The 23663-nt window shown below is 49.4% G+C and overlaps 1 protein-coding gene across 6 annotated transcripts; it reads left to right on the forward strand.

The window, feature by feature from the left end:
- Nucleotides 1–14: 14 nt before the first annotated feature.
- Dedd2 (death effector domain containing 2) lies at nt 15–17671 on the forward strand. Of its 6 annotated transcripts, XM_085694303.2 has the most exons (9): nt 19–157; nt 436–562; nt 1124–1224; nt 1310–1450; nt 1793–1902; nt 2072–2438; nt 3577–3696; nt 7700–7837; nt 16533–17671. In XM_085694303.2, exons 6-9 carry the CDS (start codon nt 2111–2113, stop codon nt 16922–16924), a joined length of 978 nt encoding a protein of 325 aa, XP_085550429.1. In that variant the 5' UTR covers nt 19–157; nt 436–562; nt 1124–1224; nt 1310–1450; nt 1793–1902; nt 2072–2110; the 3' UTR covers nt 16925–17671. The 6 variants fall into 6 exon arrangements, with proteins under 6 accessions (XP_085550420.1, XP_048296429.1, XP_048296427.1 ...); XM_085694294.2 differs by lacking the exon at nt 1793–1902 and having other exon boundaries at nt 15–157; nt 372–562; XM_085694289.2 differs by lacking the exon at nt 1793–1902 and having other exon boundaries at nt 20–157.
- The last annotated feature ends 5992 nt before the right edge of the window (nt 17672–23663 follow it).

The following is a 23663-nucleotide window of genomic DNA, read 5'->3' on the forward strand; positions in this document are numbered from 1 at the left end:
GCCTGCTGTTTGAAAATTCAGCTGAGAGAAGTGTGCGTCCGGATAGAGCGCGGTCTCCTAAGTGAGCTGGGCTACGCGAGACTTTGACAGGTGGCATCCCTTAGCGGAAGACGCTGAGCGTCCCTGAAGCGTAGCTTCAGAGCCAGACACACTTGAGGTACTTTTCCTGGGCCGCCTCAGTTTTGCTCATATGTAAAGTGGGCTTGAATCCTATCCTCGTGGAAGGCTGTTTGGAGGCATTGGATGTTTGTAATACAGGTGAAAAAAAACGTTCAACGCAGGGCCTCATAACACTGGCTACTCACTATAGCCCACCTAACAGAAGCCTTGTCGTTTCTAGATGGCTTTCCCTTCCTCTCATTCTCTGTCAGGTTCAGTGAGATTCACCCAGACAGCTCACAGTGGACTGTGTTTCCATTGCCGTTCCTGTCACAGGTGGAAAAGCCAAGGCCTAGAGAAAGGAAACAAGCAGTATTGAGCCAAAACCTCGCGCCCAGGTCTCCCGCCTCGCAGGGAGATAATTCCGGGGGTGGAAACCAGTCCGAGAAGAGACCTGACTCAGGCACGTGCGGGCCCTGACCTTGAGTCACCTAAGTGGGGAGGAGGAGCCCTCACTCTTAAGGCCGCCGTAGTCTCCCCTTCTCTGACAGGCTTGCTCTCGTAGGTGCTGGTTAGGGGAGCTTCTGAATGGCTCCGAGACTCAGAGGGCACAGAAGAAAGAGACTGTGTAGAAGGGCGGTCCTAACTCTGGGTGTGGGTGTCTGTGACGATAGGTCCTGATGGACGTCTTCGGGATGTACACCTAGCGGTGAGGGAGTCTGTTGCGATTTGGGGAGTATTTTCGGGCATGCGACTGAAGGACTTTTATATTGGGGCTGGGGAGCTGGATGAGAGTTTCTAGACAGACTCTGAGACAGAAGAGTTGAGATGCGGTTTCCCGGATGCCACCTAGGAATGGTGGGGGTGGTACTTTAATACAAGTTCGGATTATGAGCTCGGCGAGCTCCTGGGAGCCCTGACCGTCGTGACTGTTGTACTTTGCGCCGGCAGCTGGTGGCATTTGTCATGTGGGCGTTAGGTCGTGATCAGGTGGGGGATGGAGCTGTGGGAATAATCCCAACAGGTCACGTCGTGGGATCTAAGGGACACACACCGAGACTTTAAACTTCGAATCACGAGCAAGTGCCAGACGCTGCTAGGCTCTGCCGCGCAAGCGCAGCACTGGTGAGCCGGGACGCTTCGGTTGGGGACGCGTCAGGCGGCCTGGAGGGGTGGGGCTTAGAGGTCTCATTCTGCGCTTGCGCTGTAGGGGCGTGGCGGTCGCACCTGCGCGAGTTGGGTGAAGGAGGAGGAGCGCAGTGACGCAGGCGTAATAATAGAGAAGGTGCCAGAAAGATCCAAAACAAGTGGCTGCGGCCGTCGCCCAGGAGTCATCGGACGCCGGAATCTGGTGAGGATCCAGAGAGGCCTAAGGGTGACTGATGGCGGGTAGATGGGACCTCTTGGGTGTTGGGGTGAGGGCAGGACCGATCGCCCTTCTAGGGTGAGTAGGGACCGGGTTCAGACAGAACCACCTGTGTGGAGCTTGGGGCAGTCTTTGTCGATCCCACTTGTAGAGAACCGAGGGTCACTTTTGAGTGGTACCACTTGGGTGGGGCGTTGGGGTTAGCCGAAAGGTACTAGTGGACAGAACCAAGGACCACGGCCCCGGACATTTGCCACCCAAAGTCACCGGGCATTGGACAAGGTGCCCTGCAATGGGCCGTGACGCTCATTCGGGCTGATCTCCTAGGTTGGTCGGTGGCAGGTTCGGAACATACCACCTGGAGAGGGGCGCCTGGGCTTGGCTGGCCCGACTAGTCGCTAGACTGGTGGGGTCTGGCGTCTCGACCTGTTACTAGGGTACCTGGGGTGATACCATTCCTGTCCGTGGGAGGGGGAGGCTGAGACCGTTGAGGGTATGGGGCGACCCAATCCGGAGACACCTCAAGGGGGTCACACGAATGGCCTGTGTGGGCTCTGGGCCACCGCGTCGCTGACCACGACATCCTCCCCGCCGTGTGGGTTCTAGGCCCTGGTTCTGAGCTTGTTCCGCACCCCTCCCCTGGGAATGGCGTTGTCCGGGTCGACCCCGGCCCCGAGCTGGGAGGAGGATGAGTGTTTGGATTACTACGGCATGCTGTCGCTTCACCGTGTGTTCGAGGTGGTGGGCGGGCAGCTGACCGAGTGCGAACTGGAGCTCCTGGCCTTCCTGCTGGATGAGGCTCCCGGCGCCCCCGGAGGCCTGGCCCGCGCCCGCAGCGGCCTGGAGCTGCTTCTGGAGCTGGAACGCCGTGGGCAGTGCGACGAGAGCAACCTGCGGCTGCTGAGCCAACTCCTGCGCGTGCTGGCCCGCCACGACCTACTGCCACATCTGGCCCGCAAGCGGCGCCGACCGGGTAAGGTTCGAATGGGAAGTTGCGGGACTTCTGGGACCAGAACATCTTGCTCCCACTGGGCCCCTGCGCTTCCCTGATACGAATTCCAGTCTCCCTCCCCGCCCTTTTCCCCCAGTGAGAAACCCAAAAAGGGAGAGGGCATAACTTAGGTTAGGAGCGAGCTTGTGGAATTTGATCATATCAGCAAAGGTTGTGGCCACCGTGTGTGGAACTTTGTATGCCTGGCAGAGGTAAACTGTACCGCAGCACACAGGGAAAACAACAGGCTTAGAGAAGTTATCTGGCTGCATGTGAGAACTACATACATCATGGTGGCCACAAAGAGAATAAGGCCAAGATGTTTATTCCGTGAAGCTTGCATTAGTAGAGGGAGCCACTTAATAATAAACGAGGAACTTAGCTTTAGATAACAGCCATATATTGGGTGAGACAGAATGCCTCAAAATGAGGGGAGGTGGCTCCAACCTGGGTGATGATGAAGGAATAGTCTAAGAAGATGGCATTTAAAAGGGGGGAAGCATGAAAATATGTCACACACGTAACATGTAGCAAGTAAAGGGACCAAGATTCAAACCTGCCTGTCCTGTCTCCAGGGTTGAGGCCCTTGATCCTTGGGCAGAAAGGGAAGAGCTGGGAGGGGTCAGGTACCAGGAAGCCTGTGTACATAGGTAGGCTCTTTTCTTGAGAGATAGAGTATGGCAGCTGGGGAGGGGGATTATGAGATTTCCTGTCGCATAATAAGCCTGTCGGATTTGCACAAACAGAAGGGCACCTCTAGGGATAGCTGTCTGATTTTGAAAAAAATATGTCTGAGTGTCAGGCTCTAGAAGAGATGAAAGGCTGGGGCCCCAGCATAAGCCAGGAGCACCTGGGGGCAAGGGCCGTTGCAGGGACCTGGTCTATTGGACATATAAGCCTGACAGCTGGAGTTGTTGATATGGGTTGGGCAGCCCCATGAGCACTGTGTCCTAGGAGCCGGGAGCCTCCTGTAGGTGGGAAGTGCTTGAGAAGGAGTGGGCGTTTGGGCCTGACCTCTGAGATCTGGGGTTAGGCATCCTATGGTCCAGGCATTCTCCCTAGGAGGCTGAACCTGGGAGGTAAGGAAGCTGTGAATACTGATTTCATTCTCTTTCCCCAGTATCCCCTGAGCGATACAGTTATGGCAGTCCTGGCTCTTCCAAAAGGACAGAGGACAGTTGCCGGCGTCGGCAACAGTCAGGTAGTTCTTCTGATTCTCAGCAGAGTCAGTGGGACACAGGTGAGTCCACTGGGCAGGTAGGGTGACAGTGTCCCTGTCTCTTTCTTAAACCGTGATGACCTCCAGCGTCCTGGCCCATCAAGAAAATGACCTGAAGGGTCACTCTGTCTGTTTTTGTTATTGCTATAGGTAGAAGCATGTGTCCTGAAGCAACGGGGTTGTGTCACATGGACTCATGCTTCACTCAGATGGCATCATGTTGAGGCATGTGACCTGGCAGCCTTGGCTGGGCACATTTCTGAGATTTATTTCATGGTGAATGCCTTTAATTAGTTCAATTACTGTATTCTAGTCAGTGTACACAATCCCCCCCTAATTTTTAATTATGTAAAATTTTAAATGTCCAGAGAAGTTAAGATAACACAGAGAATATCTTCACCTGGATTCAGGGATTACGGACATTCTGCCACTGTGTTCTGTGCGTGTGTGTGTGTAGAAAATTCTGAGGTTTTTGTTGAACTTTTTGGTAGTAAATTACAGGCATCAATAGCCTTGTTTCGGAATTAGCTGGCATAGTTTGAGAATAAGTTTTTCTCTGCCCTTTGAAGACCGTTATCACGCCTAAGAAAAAGAGTATTCGTTCTCTGACACCTTCATGGTCTACTTTCGAATTTCTTAAAATCTGCACAATTTCAGAGCCTGTTTATATTGTTTGTTGTGTATGCAGCTTAAAAAAGAAAAGCTCTATTAATTACTGTTTAGAGGTGGAGTCTCATTCTGCAGCCCAGGCTGGCTTGGAACTCATTTGTAGCCAAGACTAATTAATCTACAAACTAGAGCAGTGATTCTCAACCTGTGGGTCGTGACACACTGCCCTTCACAGGGGTCACTTAAGACCAATGGAAAAAACAACTATTTCCATTCAGAGTCATAACAGTAGCAAAATGACAGTTATGAAGTAGCAATGGAAATGATTGTATGGTTTGGGGTCACCACAACATAAGGAACTGTATAAGGAACTGTATTAAAGGGTCGTGGCATTAGGAAAGTTGAGACCCATGGAACTAGAGGCAATTCTCTGACCTCGTCCTCCCCAGTATTGGAATTAGAGGTGTGAGCCACCGTGCCCAAGTGGCATGCAGTTTTTTTATCTTTTAACCTTCCTTACCAAGCAGACAGGCTGACTGACTACCTACCTTCCTTCCTTTCTTCTTTCTGGGGCTGGACCTGGAACCTGGGTTAACTGCCCTCTTTACCACTGAACCACGACTCCTGCATACCTTATCCATGGCCCAGAGTGTTCTGCTTTTGACTTTTCCGCCTACAGGGCTGATTGGTGTATACAGCATTCTGACTGCTTCTGGTTGCTACATGATGGTCCTGTCACTTGTCTGTCTGTCTTTCTGCAGAGTAGTCATTAGGAGCAAAGAGTTGGTTTGATTTGGGTTACACATTTTTGGCAGGAATGTTCCTTGACCAATGCCTGGTCCTTATGTTGGTGCCTGTCGTGAAATTTGCACTGTAAATAGGGACGTGTGGTCAGCTGGTTCTGGCCAGATTTGTACATGTGAAGCTGTGTATTTGTGTGTGTTGATGTATGATGTGCTTATATGCGTGTAGGTGTGTCTGTGAAGGTCCATGTTCACACGTGTGCATATCTGTGGAGAGGCTATAAGTTGGCACTAGCTGTCTTCCTAATTCACACTGCTTATTGGGTGGGACAAGGTCTTTGGCTGCTCATCGAGCCAGCTTGCCCTGGGAATCCTGTTTCTGCCTCCTGGATACTGGGATAGCAGCCCAGCCTCCATGTTCGCCTCACAGGCATATGCTGCTTGGGCAGCAGGTGCATTATCTGCTGAGCCATCCACGAGGCTCAGTGAAGAGATGAAGCTTTCTTCCTATGGTTACTAGTGTGTAAGAAGATGCTTTTTAGCATTCTCTGTACTCACTTGTTCCTCCAGGGGGATGTAGCATCATTCTGTGAACCCTGTTTGAACCATTTGCCATGGTAATGTTCGTAAATGGTGACTCATTTGTTTATTTGCTTATTTTTTACAGCTTTTTTGTAAAAATAAACTTGAAGCAGATTCTCAGTTGCCCAACCTAGTAGCTGGGATTACTGCCTTGTGCAATGAGGCTGGAACCAAGAGTAGCTTTAAAAATGTTGTGTTTTCATTTTTAATTATTATTTTGTTTTTATGGTACTAGAGATTAAACTCAGGGCTCTGTTTATGCGAGGCAAAGGCTTCTCTTACCAGGCTGTGCCCCTAGAACCTCATTGTTGGACTTTAGGAAGGAGCTCTACAATTGAGCTGCTCCCCAGCTCTTCTTTTCTCTTTCCAGTTTAACAGCAGGATATCACCAAGTAGTTCTGACTGGAAATTCACCTGAGATGCACCTGCCTCTATCCCCTGAGTGCTGGAATCAGAGGTGGCACCACCACTGCCCGGCTTTGTTTACTTTGTTAGCTAATTAGTCATTCTTACCAGCATTCAGATTCCTTCGCTCTGTTCTTTTGACTTGTCTGTCTGCCTCACTCTCTGAGTGACATTCCTGATGTCCTGGGCTTACCTTGCACTTCTCACCCCCAAAGTCATCTGTTTGTCAAGAAGCCTGGTTTCCGTTAGAGGCCTGGATGTTTAGAGATCAATAGCTAATGCTGGGTGTGTAGTCTGCTTCTCAGCTGCCTGGGAAAGCGGATACCTGCATTTCAGAAAAAGTTCTCCAAGCTGGGTTTGGTGACTTGTGCTGATAATCCTTGAGGTTTTTAAGTTTACTTTAATTATGTGTATGTGTTTGGGTTTGCACACTTGAGTGCTGGTCCCAGAGGAATCAAGAAGAGCAATGTGCACGCTAACTGCTGAGCCTTATCTTAGGCCCGACTTTTTTTTTTTTTTTTTTTTAAATAGTGAAAGTCTTGGCTGTTGGCACTGAAATGGGTTTACTTTGTTTTCCAGCAGTAATGAGGTGACAACAAATTTTATCTGTTAAGTTTGATTTGCTACTAATGTATTCTTTCAGACTTGCAACAGGAGTAACCTGTCAATAGTGTTCGGAATCCCTCTTGTCTGCAGGGAATTGCAAACTGAACACATTTATTTTGTTACATGTTTTCTTCCTTCTTTTTTATGTAAATTTTTCCAACTCAGCTTTCCTTTAAAATCTTGCTGCTAGAGTGTGTGTTTGCATGTGTGAGAGAGAAAAAGAGAAACAGAGAGAGAAAGGCAGAGAGAGAGCGAGTGCTGAGGGGGTTCATGGCACACAGATATGAAAGTCAGAGGATAACTCTGTGGAATGGCTTCTCTTTCTGCCTTTATGTGGTTCCAGGAATTGGACTCTGGTCAGCAGGTGTGAGCAGCAAGCTCCTTTACCCACTAAGCCATCTCTCCAGCTCTCTCTTCTTGGTGTTATTTTGGTTCTAAGACAGGGTTTTATTGTGTAGTCCAGACTGACCTGGAATCCCTTGATCTTCTAACTCAGCCTCACTCCCCACTGTCAGCATCCATTGGATGGAGCACAAGATGGGTTTGTATTCTGAGAGAAAGAAAATGAGAATATGGGTGTGTGCTTGTGTTTGTGTGTGTAAGCATGCATGCATTTTGAGACAGGATCTCATTGTAGACCAGGCTGGCCTTGAATTCACAGTGGTCCGTCTGCCTCTGCCTCAAGTGCTTTGGTCAGACCCAGCTGAGTGTGCAGTCACAATGTTCTAAGGTACTTGCCCTAATTCCTTCATCAGAATTCGGTGTCACCAATTGTGTGCACTTAGGTTCATCCGTTTCTGTTTGACTTTATCATTTGCTTCTTTTCGTTTTAAGTGTATAAAACAGTTACGTGACTCAAAAGGCAAAACTAAAAGCATTTCAAGGAGTCTATCTGCAGCCAGTTTCAGTTACTTCTAATCTGTCCTTTCAGGGCTTCCAAGAAAGTAACAGATGTAAGGCGTGTTCTGATTCCTCTCTTGTGGGGTTGTAAACTGTATACATTTATTCTCTCACAGGCCCTGTCTGTATTTTGACATTCTTTTTTCCTGGTCCTGAGCTGACTCTCCTATGTCTTCCAGGTTCCCCTCCCACCAAACGGCAGCGGCGGAGTCGGGGCCGCCCTAGCAGTGGTGCCAGACGGCGGCGGAGAGCAGGCCCAGCAGCCGTGCAGCAACAGGAGCTGGGCAGGCCCTCATCAGAAGGCAAAGTGACCTGTGGTAAGTATCCGTGAGCCTTGAGAGTCCTTGTGCCCATGGTGGACTACAGAGTTGGAGGGTGAGACACACACACACACACACACACACACACACACACACACACACACACACGGGCTTTGTAGGTATGCATCCTTTTCTGAAGCAGTGAAGGATGTGGTGGGGATAGAAAAGCCAGGTCAGTCTGTCAAGTTACATCTTAGCTTTTGCTTTTGGTTTTTGAGAAAGGGTCTCACTATGTATCCCTGACTGTCCTGGAATTCACTCTGTAGATCAAACTGGCCTCAAACTTACAGAGATCGTCTCGCCTTTGCCTCCCAATTGCTGTGCTGGGCTTGGCTTAACGGTGTGAACCACTGTGCTTGGCTTTAGCCCAGACATTTAAAGAAGCTTCCTGACCTTGGACAGGTGACTGAGTAGGGTGGAACAGTAAGATGATAAAGGTCTTCCTAGAGCTGCTGTCAGGATAGCAATTCCACATATAATCCACTTGGAACAGTACCTAGCACAGACCATGTGCATGTGAGGCTTGGTGTCTGGGGCTTGTCGCAGGGAGGCCCTGTCCCTGTAGAGCTGACCTTGCAGCTGAGTGGCAGTCCATTGGAGCTGGGATTGCTGAGGCAATGGGAGATACTGTCAGGGCTGGTGGGAAAGCCAGTCAGACCAACAGAAGGCTGGGCAACTACAGAATGGATGAAAGTTTGGATTTTTGTCCATGCTTCTAGTTTCGTTTCTTTTCTTTTCTTTTCTTTTCTTTTCTTTTCTTTTCTTTTCTTTCTTTTTCCCCCTCTGCTATCTATCTATCTATCTGTCTATCCATCCACACACACATATGTGTATATATACTTATATACATACATACATACATATATTTAAATCACCAAATATATAGTACCAAATCTGTACTTTACTTTGGAATCTTCCTGTCTCAACCTCCCCAATGATAGTACTGTAGGCATGTAACCTCCATCCTAGGCTCTTGGGATCAGTCTTTGCCCTTGAGATATTTCACTGTGTTCTGGGGGGTGAGACTTGGGGAGGACAGCCCTCTCTGGTCCCTCCTTCCTTGGGCTTGGGCTGGATAGACCTGGGAACATGAAAGGATTCAGATACAATCTCTCAGACTCCAGTGTCTAGGCTACGCAAACATGGTGAGGAAAATAGCAGCCAGGCTGGTGTGACACAGAGGCAGTGGGGTGAGGGGAGCCCTCTAGTCTCTGTAGAGCTGCTGCTTTCAGGATGAGCTTGAGGGAGCTTGAGGGGAAGCTAGGCAGGTGGCCCTGTATGACCTCTGCCGTGTCCAGTGGGGTTGCTGTTGCTGTTGGAGCCTTGGAGGTCTAGACTTTATTCTTTGGTTGCAGGAACCCCAGAGCAGTTTACTTACCCATTTCTTCCATATCATTTTTCTTGTTGAGCATCTCTTCTTTATCAGGTGCTGTTCTAGGCATTGAGGACACAGAGTTAGACCAGGGCGGGAAGTCCCTGGCCTCTAGGAGCTTATATGGTAGTGTGTTAAGTGGATAACCACAGCTACACCAAAGTAGTCTGTGATCTCAGCTGGCACAAAGCCTGGGATGGGCCAAGTGCCCCGGGGTTGGGGGGGGGGGTCTGCAGGAACACCCTTGTGGAGGGACAGGAGTCCTCAGTAGACGCCATCAGGTGAGCATCCAGTCCACTAAGAAGGCATTCCTAGAAGCTGGAGGTTATTGACAGCAGCTAACATGCTTAGGCCAGGGCTGGGGTAGACATAGAAGCTGGAGGATGTGCTCTTGTGAGTCTGTAGAATACACAGGAGGCTTTAGTCCAGGGTGCCTCTCCCCGTCCATGTCCACACAACAGGGAGCGCAGTACATGCTCACACCTGTTCCTCCCAATGCTGTGTGGCCTCTTAGGCAGTGGGTGTTGTCCTTACTTCAGAGATGAGGTGACAGATACCTGTGCCAGGAGCATAGAGCATAGCCAGCCTGTGTCCTCACAGGGTGCTGACTTGAAGGGGTGGCTGCCCAGTGCAGGGAGTCAGGCAATTATCACAGCCACCCTGCTGGCTGGGTAGGTTAGGGAGCCATTTCCCTGAGGGCTGGGGAGCAGGACCGTCCAGGCTTCAAGTCTCTTCCCCGAGGCCAGGAGGTTGTTAGTCAGGGTGTGGCTGGAATCTGAAGGACCATGAAGTGCTTGCTGATGCTGAGTCACCAAGGAGGGTGGGGCTGGTTAGGTTCTGGGCCCCATTTTTTTCTCCTGAAAAATGGGGATGACTTAACCTTTAACATGGCACTGAACCCTTCCGGGTCTGACTAAGGAAGGGCTGGGCTGTTCTTGCCCCAACATACCCAAAACAATTGACGCCGAGCTGCCACCATTGAGAGACAGACAGAACTAGACTAAGCTACTGAGCACTTGTGGGTGTCAGGAAGGTAGTTGGGACTCAGGGTTTGAACACAGGCCCAAGTCTACACACCTCTTAGGGCCGTCCAGTGAACAGTAGACATGATACTCACCTGACCTCTGGTTATCAAGACGACTGTTGAAGTCGGGCCCATGTGCACCACTGTGCCCATGTGAATGAACGTCAAAGGAAGGAGGTGGCAGCAACAGAGCCGGGCAGGAACTGCTCTGGCTTGTTCCCTCTTTATCTACAGAGTGCCTGCGGGGGGGCCTTGTTCTCTTGAGCTGTTTTTCTGGTGGGAAGAAAAGCCAAGTCAGAGGTTTCAGACAGGAAGCATCCCACCGTCCCACGTGGAGGGTGAGCTGGATCAGAAGCCTGCATGCGTACATGCCTGTGGTGGTCATGGGGTGGTGCAGAAGCCATGACGGTTTGATGATGAGGTGGGAGATGCTAAGAGAGAAGAGTGGGCCAGGCGGGTTTTGCTGTGTAACTATGACTAGCCTGGAGCTTGCTGTGTAACCCAGATTGATCTTGAACTTCTGGTGACCCTCCTGCCTCTGCCTCCTGAGTTCTGGGGTTACAGACATGAGCTGTCAGAGCTGACTCTGCTTTTCTTTTCTTTTCCTTTCTTTCTTTTCTTTCTTTTGTTGCGGGGAGAGGAGCTTTTTTTGACACAGTGTCTCATGTGTCCCAAGTTGGTTTGGAACTTGCTATATAGCCAAGATTTGACTTGAACTGACCCTCCTGCCTCTGGCTTCAAGTGTGTTGTAACATCACCAGCTTCCAACTTATTTTGTGTTTGTTTGTTGTTTATTTTCTTGAGACAGGGTTTCTCTGTGTAGTTTTGGTGCCTGTCCTGGAACTCACTCTGTAGACCAGGCTGGCCTTGAATTCAAAGATCCACTTGTCTTTGCCTCCTGAGTGCTGGGATCAAAGGTGTGTCCACCATTGCCCAGCCCAAATTTTTTTTTACTGTTTTTATTGAGCTATATATTTTTTTCCACTCCCCTCCCTGCCTCTCCTCTTACCTTCTACCTTCTCCCATGGTCCCCATGCTCCCAGTTTACTCAGAGATCTTGTGTTTCTACTTCCATTGTAGATTAGATCTATGTATGTCTCTCTTAGAGTCCTCATTGTTGTCTAGATTCTCTGGGATTGTGCATTATAGGCCGTTTTCTTTTGCTTTATGTCTAAAAGCCACTTATGAGTGAGTACATATGATATTTGTCTTTCTGGGTCTGAGTTACCTCACTCAGTATTATGCTTTCTAGATCCATCCATTTGCCTGCAAATTTCATGTTGTAATTTTTTTTTTCTGCTGTAACACATTTTTTTTTTTTTTTATCCATTCTTCAGTTGAGGGGTATTTAGGTTGTTTCCAGGTTCTGGCTATGGCAAACGATGCTGCTATGAACATAGTTGAGCACATACATGTCCTTGTGGCACAGTTGATCATCCTTTTGATATATACCCAAAAGTGATATTGCTGGGTCTTGAGGAAGGCTGCTTCCTAATTTTCTGAGAACTCGCCACACTGACATCCAAAAGGGTTGAACCAGCTTGTACTCCACCAGCAATGCAGGAGCGGTCCCTTTTCCCCACAACCTCTCCAGCATAAGTTGTCATCAGTGTTTTTGATCTTGCTGGCCCAACTTTTTAATGAAAAATATACACCAGCAGATGGAGTGACCTAATAATTCTCAGGCTCTTCATGAGTTGTCATTATGGCTGTTGTCATCTCGTGTGTTGTGTGTCTTACAGTCTTTCCAGTTGTCTTTTGTCTTATTACTTATTTCTTTAGACAGATACAATGTCTTTTTTTTAAGTTTTGGGTTTTTTAAATTATTTTTATTTTTTTTTTAATTTTTAGATTGATAACACATAGCTCAGGCTAATCCTCTTGTCTTATCCTTACATGATAAGATTCCAGGCATGTTCTAGCACTCTCTGCTGGTGTTTATATTTTCCAGGCTCTCTTCTGGGATTTAGTGTTTTTTTCCATCAAGAGGCAGTGGTTATTTACGTTCTCTGAAGTTTGGTGGGAGTTTCTCTTGTCTAGTTGAGTGGGAGAGGAAGGAGTTAGCATTCAGGAAGAAAAATAACTCTAGAAAAGACTGGATGACTCCAGTCAGGACCCAGAAGCAGGCAGCTGGAGGGGAGCCCTTATTGTGGTGTGTATTCTCATGGAGGTCACTTAGACTGTGAGAGTATAAATCTTTGTCGCCAGCCCACCCACCCAACCAGGAACTCTGAGGGAGGCTGGAACCTGTTCCCTCTATTACCCTGATGTCCACCTGAGAAACCCCTTTCTCTTCAGCATCGTTTTGTGCCCCCCGACATGAGATGGGAATAAGGAGGTGCTCAAGTCCCTGGGGTAGCTGCATGTTCCCACTGCTGCCAAGGTAGAGATGTTGTAGCCAGCTCCAGCCAGGCCATCATCACTGCCAGCCTGAACCAGGCCTGCCGCTTCCTTCCTGAATGCCTCTCTGTGGCTTTGTTCTTGTTCCCACTAACTGACCGCTCACGTGAAGCAGCTGTAGTAGTCATCTCTGAGGCAGGTGGTTTTACCCTCACATGTCAGTCATACTTGGGGCCCCAGTGCTCACTGTGGCCCTTTGAGGGTCATGTTGCTGGGAAACCACTGAGGTATGGAGAGGTGTGGTCACCTTGAGATGTCTGCAACACATTGGTTTGCTGCTAAATGAGACCAAGCCTGTGGCCAGTGGCCTCTGCCACCTTCCAGCTGCATTGTCCCCTCAGCTGGTGGCTGTCCTAAGCACTTTTTCTCCACGTATATTCTGGAATGCTCTTAACTTCCAGAAACACCACCCTACCCATTTTTCTGGTTTTTGCTGCCTAATCCAGTGTACCTCCATCACGTTTTGCTTCAAGTACCATTTCCTAGAAAGTCCTCTTTTCCTTTCCTTTCCTTTCCTTTCCTTTCCTTTCCTTTCCTTTTTTTTTTTCTTCTGAGACAGGGTTTAGCTGTAGCTTTGGGGCCTATTTCAGAACTAGCTCTTGTAGGCCAGGCTGGCCTCAAACTCACAGAGATCCACCTGCCTCTGCCTCCCAAGTACTGGGATTAAGGGCGGGTGCCACCACTGCCCAGCCAGTCTTTCTAAATTGTAAGTCCCTGCCTATCATTTTCCCTCCTGGCCTTAGAATGCCTATGAATTACTTGTTTATATATGCTTGTGTGAGAGGCAGCCGACAGGGTCGGGTAGTTAAGAGCTTGGGCTCTGAATGGAGCCGGGCACCTCAGGTAGAATTTTGGAGTGATCTAGCTAGGTGACTCATCCTCTGTGCCTCAGTTTCCTCATCCACAGACAGGAGGCACAACATTGCCTTGTAAAGCCATGGAGATAATCAGAAGGCTCAGGGACACGATGCACACAGTGTTGGGCAAAGCACAGTAGAGTCACTTGAGTATCATCCGTGTATGCTGGCTCAGGGCCAACGGGGAAGCCTGTGCAGTGAGCCAGGGTGGAACCATGGCAGGCGGAGCTCACTGGGAGCCTCCTGTCCTTGCCTTCCTGGGCTGTGATCTGTTTCCAGATCAGAGATGGGTTGTGGGCCGGTAGAGCATTTCCTCCTCTGTAAAGGGCAGTAATGAAAGTACCTGAGGATTAGATGGCCTGGCCTGGGAGGAGGGCAGCCGTGGATAGCTTGTTTCCCTGCCCCACCTGTGGCTGCATACCCTTTTCATCCTTGGATGCCTGGTATTCCATAAGCATCCTCTGGTACTGTTGAGTGAGGGAGTGTGTGGCATCTCTGTGCTGTGTCTGCCGCTCATGACAGAGGCTCTGAGTAGCTGGACGACTTACTTCAGTGTTGCTTCAGTAATTGTGCTGTGGAGGAGAAGGGTCGGGGAAGGGCCTGGCTGGACTGGAAGGGAGCCCCCTATGCTGTGCATTGCTGGGTAAATGCATGTGTTCAAGGCAGAGGAGGTAGGCAGATCCTTCCTTGAGGGCGTGAGGAGTATTTCATGGTGGCCACAAGGCAGTGAGTGGGAGGATGGAGCAGTGGCTGGGAGAGCTGGAGGAGATTGACGTGGAGAGGTGAGGGCCTGGGCAGGAGCTTGAAATCACAGTTCCTAAATCTGTGGCCTTCGTGTGCTGTAAACCCCACAGTCAGGCACTCTACCAGTTGCTTCACTAATCTGTGTGACTACCATGCAGCAGGGACCTCTTGTTTGTTTGTGTTTTTCAGATGGGGAAACAGGCTCAGAGAGGTGAGGTCACATGCCCAAGGCCTCACAGCTAGAGTATGGCAGAGCTGGGACTCACTTTCAGGTCTGTGGGACTCTACCAGCAGCCTCTGCCTCTGCTCTGCCCAACCCCACATGGCCTTGGGCAAGTTCTGTTTCTCCACTCCCTGGTCCCCACCCTCAGTTGGGAAGGAGTGGTCAGAGGCTTTTAATGGGAGTCAGGGATGGGGGCCTGGCCCAAGAGCAGTCCTGGGAGCTGAGGCTGGGCCAACTTCTCTGGGCCTCCAGTGGAGAGGATGGGGTTCCCCTCAAGGCAGAAAGAGGAAGGGTTTCGGGTGGGGGAGGAAGTGAGTGTGGTAAGAAGTTATCTGGGGTTCTGGGGACCTGCCTTCTGCTTTCCACTCTCTCTGAACTGCTGTGAAAGGTGACAGGAGCCCACAAGTGTTACAACTCATCTTCCCAGGACTTTGATTTCCCCTTGGGTTGAAGGTGGCCCTTGACCCCAGGGTTAGGGCATGTGCCAGTCACTTGGCATTTCACAGTTGGCTGCTACGGTTTCAGGAGTACTCACTGTGCTGTGACTTCGGCTTCACCAATGGCTTGTTGCTTCCTACCCACTCTTAAACAGCTCTTCAGGCAGAGATGCCCTGGTCTAGGTTGGGCCTGTGTTTGCAGAGGCTCTGACTTGCCCAGGGGTACAGCGGCGGTCTAATAACTCCTGGCTACAATGATTTCTATCCTTGGAGAGAAGTCTGCTGTCTGGATCTAGGAGGCTCTACCAGGCCATGTGACTTTGGGCTACTCTCTTTGCTTCTTTTTGCTTCCACTTCCAAATTTGTGAATGGGTGCTAATAGGGCCTGTCTCAGATGGCTGTTTGTGAGTGGAGTCATGACTTAGGCACTTGGGGTCCAGGATGTTTGGCAGTTATCAGTGTTCTAGAAGTGTTGGCTGCTGCTGTCCCCAAGCCTAGCTGGACCTTGCACAACTGTGCTGGGTATGAAGAGGCAGCACTATTAACAGCCTCCCACGGGGATGTAGATGCTCCAGAGAAGAGGTTACTAGCCCAAACTCATGCCAGCATGGATTGTCTTTAGTAGCCCTCTCTCTGTCCCCTGGGCGGAGCTGCCACCTCCTTTGGGCAGATGGTAGGTTGAGGCTAAGTGAAAGTGGGAACTGATGATGGTGCCTGCTGATGCTGATGGTGGTACCTACTGATCCTCCTGGTGGTACCTGCTGGTGATTATGGTGCTACCTGCCATTCCTGATGGTAGTATCTACTGATCCTGATGGTGGTATCTGCCATTCCTGATGGTTCTTCCTGATACATAATGAACTCAGGGGTTTCTTTCCCTTTGTCTTTGGCCCTGTGTGGGCTTCATTGTCCTCTCTGGGTGACCCAGTGGCCATTAGCAGCCTTGGGCTTACTACTCTGTCATCTTACCTTGTATGGAAAGAGCACTGTACCTACAGCAGAGCCTGGTCTCCTGTGCTTTGCCATGGCTCCTTGCTTCCTGGCGCTTGCTGGGAGGATGGGCTGTTTTATCTTGGACTCTCACTGTATGAGAGGTGGCCTGAGGCTGACAGCCAAGAGCCAGGTCCCTTGGTTTATGCACTGATTCATTCACAAATAGTTGCAAACACTGAGCACCAGCTCGGTACCCCAGGGTGTGTGACTGAGCAACACAGGCCTTCAGGGTGTTGCTATCTGGGGAACTTGGGATGCCATTGCTGCAGTGGGTTAGAAGATGACAGGTACCTTTGGGAAAACCAGGCTGGATCTGGGGAACTGGACTTGCTGCAGGAGAGTGAGCTGGTGGGTGGATCTAGAGTAGTCCTGATCTGGGTGGACCTCGCTGGGAGGATCACTGGAGCAAAGAATTGTAGGAATTGGGGAAAGAATACCCCTTGGTAGGGAGAGGCAATATTGTACTGGATGGAACCTGCTTGGTGATTCAGGGAGCAGTGAGGAGGTGGGTACAGTATCTCAGACCAGGCCTCCCAGAGAGGAGTAGGTATCCAGACACCCATGGTGTGGCTCTGGGAAGGGGACAGAACAGAGGGAAAGAGAACTGTCGTGCCCACTAATGAGCCATTCCTTCTCCTGCAGACATCCGGCTCCGGGTTCGAGCAGAGTACTGTGAGCATGGGCCGGCCTTGGAGCAGGGTGTAGCGTCCCGGAGACCTCAGGCACTGGCCCGACAGCTGGATGTGTTCGGACAAGCCACTGCTGTGCTGCGGTCAAGGGACCTGGGCTCTGTAGTGTGTGACATCAAATTCTCAGAACTCTCGTACCTGGATGCCTTCTGGGGTGATTATCTGAGTGGTGCCCTGCTTCAGGCCCTCCGGGGTGTCTTTCTGACTGAGGCCCTACGGGAGGCTGTGGGCCGGGAGGCTGTCCGCTTGCTGGTCAGTGTGGACGAGGCTGACTATGAGGCTGGTCGGCGCCGCCTCTTGCTGATGGAGGAGGAAGGGGGACGGCGTGGGACAGAGGCCTCCTGATCCTGGAGCTGGCAGGACTGACCCCAGCTCCAAGTCTTGGGGCAACCTTCTTCCCTGGAAGATGACTATATTGTCCCCAGGTGACCATCACTTCAGCAGCTCTGAGGACTGCGTCAGATCTGCAAGTTCCTTGACTGCCTCTCCTATAGGATGTGGGCTTTGAGGCATAAACCACTTCCAGCTGCTTCCTTCCCAGTTTTCCCCCCCTCCAAGTGGATTCCCTCAACTTTGGGTGCCTGGTTTGCTGAGCCCCAAAGCAGGGAGGTGTAGCCACAGTCACCAAAGCCCCCTGCACATCATGTCTCTCAGCTTGGGCTGATGCTGGCTGGCCCCACACACTTTAGCCCAAGGGCTTCTTTCTCAGGATCTCAGATTTTATTGTCCCCATCAGGACTTCAGCCACAGCAGTGGGCTCTGGCACTGGGGTGCCTATGGGGCTTGCTCACCTTGCCCCTTCACTCATGTAACCAGCCAGGGCTCTGTGTGATATACACACAGACATCATCCACCTCTCATCCCCTTCCCCTGCTCCCTGGAGCTAGAGACAACCTTGCCCTTGGACTCTTTGACCCAGAGTATCACGTGGGTTTTGTGGCCACAGCCATTCGAGGTCAGTGTTGTATACAGAGCTCGGGCCAGAACTAGCCACTCTCTCATGAAGGGAAGGCAAAGACTTGGGGCTGGTGGAAGATGTTTTACAAATTGCGCCAATAAAACTGCCCTGGAAAGGGCATAGGTGGGCATCAAGGCTAAGTACTTTTTATTGGTGGGCAAGGGGAAAGATTGTCTTTCATGTGGTGGCCTCATGTTAGGGCTGAAGGAGTTGCTGGCTCATTTGCTGGTTGCTGCTTTAGGGATCTCCGTTCCTTGGGCCTCACTTTCCTTAACTGTCGAAGAAGGAATTAAGGCCTCGGAGTCATTGACTCCCAGCCCTGTTCATACATGCTTTGTAGAATTCTGTATGTTTATAGAGGGAAATTCTTCTTAAATTTTATGTATATGGATTTTCTGCCTGAATGTATGCCCATATACCAGATGTGTTCCTGGTGTCCAAGCAGGCCAGAGAAGGTGTTGGATATCCTGAGTCACTGTGAGGGTGCTGGGCCCTCTGAAGGAGGAGCCAGTGATCTTAACCACTGAACATTTCTCCAGCTCTTTTCAGGGTGTGTGCATGCGTGTGTGTGTATGCGTGTGTATGTGTGTGTGTATGTGTGCGTGCGAACACATGCATGGAGCCTATGGAAGCCTGAGAGGTCAGATCCCCTGGAACTAAAGTTCCCGGTAGTTGTGAGCTGCTGGAGTGGCAGCTGGGAACTGAACTCTGAAAGAGGACCCCAGGATTTTCAGCCTGCTCAGGGAGAGGAGCTGATGGAGCCCTGGAGATGGGACACTGGAGAGGAGAGGCAGCCAGGGATCCTCCTCCCCCTCCTCATCTTTCTGAAGCTGAAGCACTCCTTGCTGTGGGAGCACTCTTGCCCTTTCCTCTGAAGGAGACTGAACTTCTGACACAGAACCCAAGTCTTCCATCCCTAGGGCCTAAGGAGGAGGACTTGACAGTTGGGAGGTGAGTGGGTACAGATTCCAGGGGCTGTCCCTTTCTGGGATGAGAAGTGAGCTTACCCATGTCTAGGTTCCTTCCTGGACCCCTGCTGGTTGGTGGACAGGGATGCTGGCGGTTCAGTTCTGTCCAGGATATGGAGGGAGGCTAGTCCAGCCAGCTCCCTTGTGATCTGCTGGGTGCCCATGCAGGAGGGGAGGCTGACTTAGGTAGCCCTTCTTAACTGTCTGACCCGAGAGGAGCCTGGGCTTTGTTTTGTTAGTTTATTGAGAACAGGGTCTACTGTGTAGCCTTGGTTAGCCTGAAACACTGTGTAGACCAGGCTGACCTCCTCCAACTCAGAGATCCTCCTGCCCTTGCCTTCAGAGAACCCTTAGGCACACAATTTACCACACTTTAGCTTTGAGGCTCCTTTTTGGGTTTTATGTGTACCTGGAAGGTGGAAGCTGTCACCTGCCTTAGCCTAAGTCTGGCTCCCACCTCACTTCCGGGATGTGCCTCTGTTCAAGCCTTGTGGCTGCTCTTCTGACCTTTCAACTCCAGGTTGTGACTTCTGCCTGGGCAGGTTTCTAGCTCCACCCACTGTTTCCATGCCTCTCTGTGACGGTTCCCTACCCCCCAGGAGTCCCCACCCCCTCCTCACCCCATCACCTCTGCCTGGCATGTGCACCACAAAGAAATAAACCTGTGTTGGAGGGAAGGAGCCCGTGCAGGTGCAGTTTGTTCCCGGAAGTCTGTAGTGGTGTGAGCCTGAGGCATTGCCTGGCCTGGCAGAGCCTTCCACGGTGGTGCATGCTCCACAGAGCTCTCCTGGGCTTGTCAATGTTGGGTACTGGAGGTGACTGACACCCAGAAGTGCCTTTGACCAGCACTGTGAGGGCAGCCCAAGAACTTCAAAAGTCCAGAATCAGGATTTTGTGGGGCAGAATGTGGACAGGATCTTGCCATTGGAGATAGGATCCTGTGGGGGCTTGATGATAATGGTCCCTTATTGCACAGAGGAACAGAGCTGAGGATTGGCCTATGAATGAGGAGTTCCCCAGAATGGTCCCTGTGTGTGTGTGGGGGTGGTGGTGGTGGTGTTGGGTGGAACAGCCCTTTCCAAGGCCTCAGAGAACATTCCTGAATGAGATGTAGAGACTGGAGCTAAGAGACATAAAATGGGAAAAAAGACCTACACCCTCATTTGGTTTGCATTCCACCTACCTCCACGTTTTTCTGTGGGGAGTTGAGACTTGGGGCCTTGGAATGACAATATAAGGTGACTGAGGTAGGTCTAGTGGGGGGGGGGGGCTTGACAGCAACTATTCCACCTTCATGTCCCCGGGTTGACTGAAGACCCTGAGAGCCCCTGTTCTGGTAACAAGCCACACTGGGGACTCCATGACTCACAGTCCAGAGCGACCAGAGAGCTATGACTGACTGAGCAATTAGCATAAACTGGAGAAGCCCAAGGATGGTGAAGGGAGAGACATTGCCTGTTTGTAGCATCTTCAAGTCAAGCATGGTGCATGCCTGTTAACCCTCAGAGCTTAGGAGGAGAAAGCAGGAGACTCAGGAGTTTAAGGCCATCCTCAACTACATAGCAAATTTGAGTCCAGCCTGTTCTACTTGAGACTTTGTGTCAAAAAGGACAATGACAGGGGCTGGAGAGATGGCTCAGAGGTTAAGAGCATTGCCTGCTCTTCCAAAGGTCCTGAGTTCAATCCCCGGCAACCACATGGTGGCTCACAACCATCTGTAATGGGGTTTGGTGCTCTCTTCTGGTCTGCAGACAGAATATTGTATACATAATAAGGAAATAAATAAATGTTTAAAAAAAAAAAGAACAATGACAGTAAAACCCACCGCATCACCGAGTAACATTTGAGTCATTTAATAGAACATTCAGAAAAGTACATATGATACCGTATAGTAAGGTATAATCTTATAACCTTATGTCAGAAAATAAATACAGTACCATCTCTCCAGGAGGCTTCTACCAGTTCCAGCTGCCCCTGCCTTCCAACACACCCAGCTGCTACAATGTTTTATTTTTAATTTTTTATGTCTTTTGTGTTGTGTCTGGTTTACTTTGCTCGCTGATACTCTGTGAGTTTCTTCCATTTGTGCTTATCTGAAATTGATGGGTCTTGGTTACTATGTAGTATCCTGTGTTGTGAATACACCATTAATTCACATGCTAGATGGATATTTTGAGATGGTCCCATTTGAAGCCGATGTGAACATTCTTGTGCATGTTTGTGTTTTTGTTTTGTGAGCAAATTCTTTCCACTGGGATCACTTGAGGTAGAATTGCTGGCTATGAGTGTGAATAAGCTCTGGTTTATTAGATACTGTCTTTTGACACTGTATCCTATAATCCTAAGGTTGCCACGGACACAGTGACTTAACCAAGCAAAACTCATATTTATTTATTTGTTGGTTGGTTGGTTTTTCGAGACAGGGTTTCTCTGTGTAGCCCTGGTTGTCCTAGAACGTGCTCTGTAGATCAGGCTGGCCTCGAACTCACAGAGATCCACCTGCCTCTGCCTCCCAAGTGCTGGAATTAAAAGCGTGCAACCCCACTGTCCAGCTAAATTAGTTTTCTCATTTTGTGTTTATTCACTTGCTTTGATTTTAGTTTGTTTTGCTATGTGTTATATGACACACGTACATTGGCATGTCCATGCAGAGGCCAGAGAAGGACACTGTATGTCTTCCTCTATTGCATTTTGTCTTCTGCTTCCAGATATGATCTCCCAGTGAATGGAATAATTTCAGCAGCACCAGAGTCAGTCTCACTGGACTGAAAGCAGACGTCCCCAGAGCCACCTCCTCTTTAAGGGATCTGCTCCTGCATTTCTCGTTCCAGTCTCCGCCTGTGACCACATAACCTACCTGCTTCAGACTTCTATTATTTATTTACTTTGATTTAAGTAACTTCTTTTATTATCAAATTTCTTTATTTAAGTGATCCACCCAGGGAGAGAAATGGTTCTATGATTAAGAATACTGGCTGCTGGGCTGGAGAGATGGCTCAGAGGTTAGGAGCATTGCCTGCTCTTCCAAAGGTCCTGAGTTCAATTCCCAGCAACCACATGGTGGCTCACAACCATCTGTAATGGGGTTTGGTGCCCTCTTCTGGCCTTCAGGCATACACACAGACAGAATATTGTATACATAATAAATAAATAAATAAATAAATAAATAAATAAATAAATAAATAAATATTAAAAAAAAAAAAGAATACTGGCTGCTCTTGCAGAGGACCCAGATTTGATTTCTAGCACCCATGTGGTAACTCACTGTAGTCTTTAACTCCAGTCGCAGGTGATCTGATATTCTCTTTAATCTCTGTAGATACCAGGCATGCGTGTGGTGCACATATATATATGGAGGCAAACACATAAAAATATTAAAATATTTTTATTTTATTTTTTATTTGTATGACTGTTTTGCCTGTATGTCTGAATGTGCATCATGTGTGTGCCCGCTGCCTGTGGAAGTCAGAAGAGTGTGTGGGATCTCCTGGAACGAATTACAGATGATTGTGAGCCACCATGTGGATGCTGGGAATTGAACCAGGTCCTCTGGAAGAGCAGCCTGTGCTCTTAACTGCTGAGCCATCTCTCCAGCCCCTTCAACAGTGGTTCTTAACCTCCCTAATGCTCTGACCTCATGTTATGTTGACCCCCAACCATAAAATTATGTTATGTCATAACTAATTTTACTACTGTTATGAATTGTAACATAAGTATCTGATATGCGACCTAAAGAGGGTCACAACCCACAGGTTGAGAACCACTGCCCTACAATGAGTGTCTTCAAGGGACATTATTTTCTCCCTGTTATGCCATTTTATTTTTAGAAACAGTTTCCCTACAGTGGATGTACAGATACACTCTCACCAGCAGTGAGAGTTCCCTATTCCTGTCCTCACATGGCCTTGCTATAGACACTTTAATTTGCTTCTCTGTTGGGTATGTAGTAGTGAATCATTGTGACTTATTTTCCTTCTCCCAGTGATTAATTTCCACGCTTCTAAGAAAATACTTAAGATTGTGTGTGTGTGTATGTGCACGTGGTGACCAGAAGAGGGCGTTGGTTCCCATAGATCTAGATTCACAGGAGGCTGCTGGATTGTGTAGCTGCTGGAAACCAGACTGTGGCCCTCTATAGGAGCAACAGTGATAGTCGAGAGCTGCCTGGCTGCTGAGCCGTCTCTCTAGCCTCCCCCTTACCTGTCTTTTGAGATAGTGTTTGCTATGTAGTTTAGGCTGGCCTGCTTTGGTTTTCCCCAGTGCTGGGATTACAGTTGTGTCACTGTGCCCAGGTACTTTCTACTAATTCTTTTTTGGGGGAGTAGGTAGGGGCAGTAGTTCCAGACAGTCTCGTGTAGCCCAGACTAACTTGAACTCCTAGTCCTTATTCCACCTCCATATATATGTGTGCCACTATGCCTGTTTAATTTCTACTTATTGAATTTTTAGAATTATTTACAGTGTTCGTGTGTGTGTGTGTGTGTGTGTGTGTGTGTGTGTGTGTTGTATTGTATTTGGTCATGTGTATGTGGCACACTTGTGAAAATCAGAGGACAACTTGGGTTGTCAGTTCTTTCTCCCTGTCTGGGGGTCCTTGGCGCTGAACTCAGCCTTTATCCTTTGAGGCACCTCACCAACCTAGTTTCTCCTTGTTCTCAAGTAAGGACTCTGTGGTAGGGTGGACAAGGGCAGGCACCGTCCCGCCTTCTCTCCACCCCAGTTTGCATCCTACCCCGTGATGACATATTTTATTGTTACATGTAGTCACATCCGCTTCCCACCACATCTGCTGACAGCCTCCACCCCAGCAGTCCACTCCCTGGACCACACCTTGAACTGAGTCATTACCCAGAAGTGTACAGCATTCAGAAGGACACTTCCTGAGTACCTGCACCACGTGCCAGGCACGGGGCCAAAGGCTTTGCATGCATTTATTCCTTACACAAGCTTGTAATCATTTAAACATGCAGGTGAGATCACTTGTCTGAGTGACAGTGTGAAGTGACAGGCAGGACTGAGTCCCAGATTTAAATTCCTAGGGCTAAGGATGTAGCTCAGTGATAAAGTGTTTGCTTAGCATGTTCAAGGCCCTGGGTTCTGTTCCCAGCGTTGTACACAAATATTCTGGAACTTGGGGCTAGATTTTGGTTTCAGTGGT

This window comes from Myodes glareolus, chromosome 1 (genome assembly GCF_982192425.1).
Source record: "Myodes glareolus chromosome 1, mMyoGla1.1, whole genome shotgun sequence".
Classification (NCBI taxonomy): domain Eukaryota; kingdom Metazoa; phylum Chordata; class Mammalia; order Rodentia; family Cricetidae; genus Myodes; species Myodes glareolus.